This window comes from Gossypium raimondii, chromosome 3, assembly GCF_025698545.1.
Source record: "Gossypium raimondii isolate GPD5lz chromosome 3, ASM2569854v1, whole genome shotgun sequence".
NCBI classification, from domain to species: Eukaryota; Viridiplantae; Streptophyta; class Magnoliopsida; order Malvales; family Malvaceae; genus Gossypium; species Gossypium raimondii.
In genome coordinates, this window is record NC_068567.1 from 53,543,605 (window position 1) to 53,550,578 (window position 6,974).

General features: G+C 31.2%; 1 protein-coding gene across 3 annotated transcripts; it reads left to right on the forward strand.

The window, feature by feature from the left end:
* The first annotated feature begins 2,961 nt into the window (after positions 1 to 2,961).
* On the forward strand, positions 2,962 to 6,049 carry LOC105794702 (non-functional NADPH-dependent codeinone reductase 2). 3 transcript variants are annotated; one of them, XR_008194536.1, is made up of 6 exons: positions 2,962 to 3,493; positions 3,573 to 3,816; positions 3,904 to 4,083; positions 4,250 to 4,507; positions 5,462 to 5,510; positions 5,645 to 6,049. XR_008194536.1 is itself a non-coding variant. In XM_052628529.1 (5 exons), the coding sequence occupies exons 1-4, from the start codon at positions 3,150 to 3,152 to the stop codon at positions 4,472 to 4,474; spliced, it is 993 nt and encodes a 330-aa protein (XP_052484489.1). In that variant the 5' UTR covers positions 2,962 to 3,149; the 3' UTR covers positions 4,475 to 4,507; positions 5,645 to 6,049. The 3 variants fall into 3 exon arrangements, 2 of the variants coding, with proteins under 2 accessions (XP_052484489.1, XP_012479448.1); XM_052628529.1 differs by lacking the exon at positions 5,462 to 5,510; XM_012623994.2 differs by lacking the exons at positions 5,462 to 5,510; positions 5,645 to 6,049 and having other exon boundaries at positions 4,250 to 4,573.
* The last annotated feature ends 925 nt before the right edge of the window (positions 6,050 to 6,974 follow it).

Consider the following 6,974-nt stretch of genomic DNA (forward strand, 5'->3'; position numbering starts at 1 on the left):
ATTTTTTTATGTACGTATACATATATTATTATTTATTTTAAAATTTCTCATATATAATACTTTTAAACTGCTTTTATGTGGTTGTTTTTTATTTTATTTTTATTATTTGTTCAAGATTCATTTATTATTAGTTTAAATTTGCTCTACATTTTATTTATTCTAATTTGCTCTATACCACTCATTTTGAAATTGTTATATATGTTATTTAATTTATTCATCCCTTTTTGATTAATAATGATGTTTAAATAATGTGTGTTGAGTGATTATTTTCATTGTGTGTGCCATTGGTATAATTTTATTCATGTATCATTACTCTATGTTTATTATTGTATTGATTAGTTCACGTCCTGTATTGTAAATTAAACTCCGACATAGTTATCCAATTTAGATTGCTTTATTTTATTCTAAGTGAGATAAATGCATACCTTCAAATAGATTACCCGCTATTATTCAAAATGAATTTTGCTAAATAAGACAATATTTTGCATTTTGGAAATTTGAGAAATTGTACCCTAACTTATCGGGTCTCGATTTTCTCATTAAACCCAAATAACAAAATATCCTTTTAAATTTCAAACACATAAAATTTCAAAAATAAAGGCAATATTATATATTTAGAAAATTCGATAAATCGTGCCCTAACTTACTGGTTTTGATTTTCTTCACGACTCTAAGTAATCGAATATCCTTTTAAAATTGAAATAAATGAGGTTTAAACAAAAAATATATGCAAGCTTACTCTCGAAAATACGAGGTGTCGTGTCCTAACTTACTGAATGTGACATCTTGTTACTTCGAGATAAGAAAGCATTTTTCCATTTTGATTTATCCAAGTATTTTTTTTAAAAAAAATAACGCAATACAAAGAAGGATCGTATTTTTAAATTCTTTTCGAGTTTTTAATTTTCGACACCAAGACATTAAGTAATCAACTAGGTACCAATTCTGGGCGTATCGAGGGTGCTAACCCTTCCTCGTGCGTAACCGACTCCCGAACTCGTTTTTTCTGAATTTCGTAGACCAAAATCGTTGTTTTAATAAAAATTAAATCGTTTATTAAAAAGAACCACTTTTTGAGGTGACCCGATCACACCTCATCAAAAAAAGGATTGGTGGCGACTCCCATTTTCATTTTCTTTTTCAAAATCCAAGTCTTCCCCGTTTCCATCAAAAAAATGGTGTCAACACCATTCTTTCGAGGTTGAGGCTGTAAAAATTGATATTTTTTAATATTTTATATATTTTTATAGGATAATTGTAAACTCTGACTCTATCCACTAACAAATTAATTTACTTCAATAACATTTTAAATTTGGTTGAGAAAAAATATTTATATTAAAATGTTGGGTTAACATAACAATAAATAATAAAGATTATAAAATGAAAGATGAGGATAATAAATAATGCATTATTAGTGTATAATTTCATGTCTTCTAACATGTGTAAAATAAAAATATTGAAATACTATTGATTTTATTAAAATATAATTAAATATAGATGTTAATTTTTTGAGTTTCGAGCTATTTATGTTGAATAATTGTAATTAATATTTATTTAATATTTAGTTCTAAATCATTTAATACTTTTTTATTTTACATCAATAATAATATCTCATCTTAATGGAACTGTAATCTACATTTTCCAGATTAATAAATTCCTTCAATGAACAACCACAATAATTATAGTATTTGCAACACTATCTTTGAATGATGAAAACAAATAGAGTCAAATGAAGCAAATGTATACAGAATATTAAATTATTAATTTGTCCAAAATCTATACCAGAAAAAGTCAATAGAATAAAGTGTAGGTAACTATGTAACATTTTAAATAAAAGTGACTATTTTTGTAATTTACCTTATTTACTGAAAATAATTATATTTGACCGATTTCATAAATAAAAGTGTTATTAATTAAAAATAAATTAAAATAAAAACTTAAAAATAATAAAAATTTTAATTAAAATTAAAAAATATCTTGAAACAACATGAAATAAAAATACAAATATTCTTAAAAGAGAAATCAAACTTGAGACTTGAATATAAAATCACTATTTTTAACCATTTAACCAAAGAAATTAATGTGTTAAAAATAGTAATTAAAAATAAAAAATCTTGAAACAAAAATACAAATATAATTAAGAGAGTAATCGAACCCAGAACTCAAGTACACGTTTTCTGTTTATCTTTCCAAAATTGATCTATTTCCCTAAATATAAAAAATATATATACATCTCCCACAAATTTACTCACAAATTCTCACAGCACTGTTCAAAACATCAACCATGCTCTAGTCCACTCGGTAGACCTTTCTTATTAAGATTTTCTTGAGTATTTTAAAATTTTGAAAATGATTAAAATTTTCAATAAAAATTTCGTAACATAATTTAAAAGTAAATATGTAAAATTTATGTTAGATATTATTAATATCCATAAATCAAAACTAATCAATTTTAAATTCAAAATTTTATGATAAAATAAGTAATCAACTCATGCCAATCCATTTTATTTAATTTCATTAATATTTGTAAATATTATATACATTCAATATTTTTAAAAATATCTATAAATTTAAAATTGTAATATGCAAAGTAAATCCGAGATTAGTGAAATTTTGGATTCAACATTCCCACAATGCTCCTTATTCCATCTCCTAAGGAAGCCTTAAGTGTTCCTAAACTTAGCTACAATCAAACATCCCACAACTCTTTCAATTTAATTAGTGAAGAACATAGGTCCCCAAATCAATAGAATTTGGAGGGAGCAAGCTTTCAGACCAAAAAGCCATTAACTGTAGAAACAAAACAAAATATAAGGGAAATGTTTAAATTAGTGGAGCCAATGAAAAAGAGAAAAAAACAACAATATGAAATCACGTTTTCATGCTGACAACTATAATCTCACTACATTAACCATAAAATATATCAACTCCAATCCATTCTTTTATCCGCAATAGCAAGTGGAATCTAGACTGAAATAATTTAGTTCACGTGCCACGAGCTGACGTACATCCCTGTCGTCTTCCTCGTGTTTGCTACCCAAACAAGATCCCCAGTAGAACAAATCTCTACTTACATTGCTAACCAGACAGCAGCAACTTTGAGTTGTTGAAGGAACCTACTAGAGTCCTACACCAGCACTGTAAAGCAGATGGATGGCTGTTTGGAGGCATCCCTTTCCCCTTTGAGTATTCCAGAATACGTTTTGGGTTGCAGTGGCAGGCGAATGCCGCTTTTGGGTTTCGGCACTGCTGCTTCTCCGCCCGTCGGATCACAACTTACCAAGACCGCCATTCTCCAAGCCATTGAACTTGGTTACCGGCACTTTGATACAGCAAGTTTATACGGGACAGAGCAACCACTGGGTGAAGCAATTCTAGAAGCAATTGCAGTTGGGTTAATTAAATCTAGAGATGAACTCTTCATCACTTCCAAGCTCTGGTGCAGTGATGCCCATGGGGAACTTGTCCTTCCTGCCCTTCAGAGGAGCTTAAAGTAACACTACCACTCTACCACCTTATATTTCCTCTTTAATTACCGCCTTTGGTAATTCTATAAATTGTTTGTCCTGTAGAAATCTGAGGTTGGAGCATCTTGATCTCTATCTCATTCACTGGCCAGTAAGTTCAAAGCCAGGGATTTATGAGTTTCCAATAAAGCGGGAAGATTTCCTGGCGATGGATTTCAAGGCAGTATGGAAAGCTATGGAAGATTGTCAAAGGCTTGGTCTTACAAAGTCTATTGGAGTTAGCAATTTTTCCTGTAAAAAGTTGGGTGACATCCTTGCCTTTGCTAAAATCCCTCCAGCTGTTAACCAGGTAAGAAACTCTCCCTTTCTCAAGCTCACTCCAAGCTGCTTTTGACTTTGAATAGCAATGAGGAAGTTGTTCTTAATGTTTTGCAAGGTGGAATTGAACCCACTGTGGCAACAAAAGAAGCTAAGAGAGTTTTGCAAGGCTAATGGTATCCTGTTGACTGCTTATGCTCCACTGGGAGCCCAAGGTACCATTTGGGGCAGCAATAGAGTTTTGGAGTGTGAATTGCTCAAGGAAATCGCTAAGCAAAAAGGGAAGACAGTTGCTCAGGTGCATTTTGCTCTTTTTGTTTCCTCCATTCTGTTATGAAAACAACTTAGGACTTGAGATTATTTGGGATTGATTTTGTGTTATTCGAGAAAGAAGTTCAATTCTGTTGCTGCTAACAGACTTGGTATAGAAAATAAAAAATGCTGATTAGTGCATCCAAAAACAGATTTGTTTGAGATGGGCCTACGAACAAGGGATCGGCATATTGGTGAAGAGCTTCAACAAGGACAGGATGAAAAGCAACCTTGAGATATTCAACTGGTCATTGAGTCAAGAGGATGTGAAAAAGATCAATGATATCCCGCAAAGCAGGCTTTGTAGTGGACAAGATTATATCTCCAAATATGGGCCTTTCAACACTACACAGGAACTTTGGGATGGAGAAATTTGATTTAAGCATCTATGTTTGCTAAATTTGATTTTGGTATGATATATGTTAAAGATCCTAAGCTAGCTAATTATATAAATTAAATACTCTTTGAATTCTAAATCAACTGAATTCAATTATAAAGAAAGTGAGAAAACTAAATAATTTACATATTTATCTATTTAATTTTAAAAAAGGAAAATTATTTAATATACTGTACTAAATACTTACCCTTATAAAATTATATTCTACTTTGGATTCACTTGGTAATTTGGGAGGTTCGACAAGCTCGCCTTAATTTTAGGTGGAAACGTTGCAGACAACTCCTGAATCATAATATCTTTAAACTCTTCAAATAACAATCAAACATTTTAAGATATCACACTTTCTCAAGGATACTCTTTTCAATGATGTTCTAATTGCTACCATTATTAACTACCAAGTTGCAAATGTTACCTGTAATGGTGTATCTAGTTTGGAAATGTTGTTGGCCTTGGGTTATATCTCCATCCTTAGTGTCAACATTATCTTCCCTATAGCCAAAATTTGTCCATCTCCTAAATCTGCTCCATTGAGTTTGCATATGATCTCGTTTCCTTCCTCAAGTTCATCTTCGCAGTCACCACACTCTATAATTTTGATATCCTTTCTTCTTGGACAATCATTAGAGCGATGTCCGCATAGATTACACAAGTAGCATTTTCCAGGAATAGACTTAAGTGTATGGGTTCTTTCCATGACTATGACTGCATTTATGTCTTGATCCCCTTTGCTAACTTCTTTCTCACTACTTTGTCATAATTGGATTTTTCGATTAAATTTTCAAGTATTTAGTTTATTATTATTCTCCAAATTTGCTAGTGCAGATTGATAGCAATTCATCTTAGTCCAATTCGCCTTCTTCTCTTGTATTATCAGATTCACTTTTAACTTCATATTTTGTGCTACAACGATATTTGCCAACATTTGCACATCAATTTTGTCTTACATTGCAAGTCTTAATCCTTTAAGGTATCTGGCTACTTATTGGCTGTCGGGCTCCATTAGATTATTACATTTGGTAAGCCTCATATACTGATAAGTGATAAAAGTAACATATTTTAATCTCGTTCTTAATGTGTTTTTAGATGATTATTTATTCAAATTGATGAATTTTATGCTCCTAATCCTTTGAATTCATGTTTCTATACTTAGGTGAGCATTTGGGAGCAAAAGGAGCGAAAATCAGACAAAAAGAGCAGATTTCAGGAGCCACACAGGTTAGGCCTTCCCACACACATGGCCATGTGCCAGACTGTGTCGATTTCGCAACTCGCTTCCCAAACACGTAGCCATCAGAGAAGAAGAGAATAAGGGGCCATCAAAGAATATTAAAGAAAACAACTCGAAGAACAACATTGGAGCCATCAGACCTCCTTTTAATTTCTTTTGAAGTTTTTATGAGTTTCTTTATTTCTTATGGTTATTCTGACTTTGAGATGTTTTTATTCAGGATTATGAACTAATTCCCTAGATACCTAGAGAAGATGAACCCTATGATGGATTCTATTACTTGATTTCTGTTTTACGCTATAAATACTTAATTCTTGTTCTCAGTTATGTGTGATTATCTCTTGTTTTAATATTTTCAGGATATTAATTCATGTTTAATGTGCTTAAATCAAAGGAGGAAAAATCCCTATTTAAGAGTAGATCTAGCATAATTGAGTGGAGTTGCATGCAATCCTAGAAATAGGACGACATAAATCTACCAGATTAGAGTCAAATCTAATAAAGGAATTCATAGATCGAGTTAATGCGACAATAGGGGTTTTAATTAGAAAGAGATTTCAATTAATCAACCTAGAGTCAGTTGCTCTTACTTTCAAAAGAGATATTAACATAATTTAAGGATTTCAACGGATCAAGATACCAAGTGAATAAATTGTTTAATTCAGATTCATAATAATAGATGAAGTCTAGGTGGATTCATTCATGGATATTGTTTCTCTCATTGGTTATTATTCGATTACTTTCCGATTTATTCTCTATTGAGTTCTTAGTTAAATTAATTTAGTAATTTTAGTTTAAAACCAATCACTCCAATTTGTCAACTAAATAATAGGAAAACGGTAATTACTAATACTTTTAGTCCTCGTGGATACGATATCTCTACTCACCATAGCTATACTATTTATAAATAGGTGCACTTGCCTTTGTCGTATTTTTAGTTAGTTTCGTGACACATCATGAACTATGTGGTGTAGCCATGTATTGATCTGACTCCTTGGGTACATCATTGATATTGCTTATAATCTAGGGGGAATCAAACATTAAGCAATTGATTCATTATGGTTATTTTACCCAAATGACCAAAAAAATTAATTAATTATAAAAATGACTCAGGTTCAAAAACAATCATCCAAATGACCTAAAATGAACAAAAAATTTGGGTTGGAGGACTTAAGTGGTCGGCACCACCAAATGATTGTGTCAAGGGTTAAAAAAAAATTTGGGGTGCTAGACACTAGATGGCCAGCAAAAA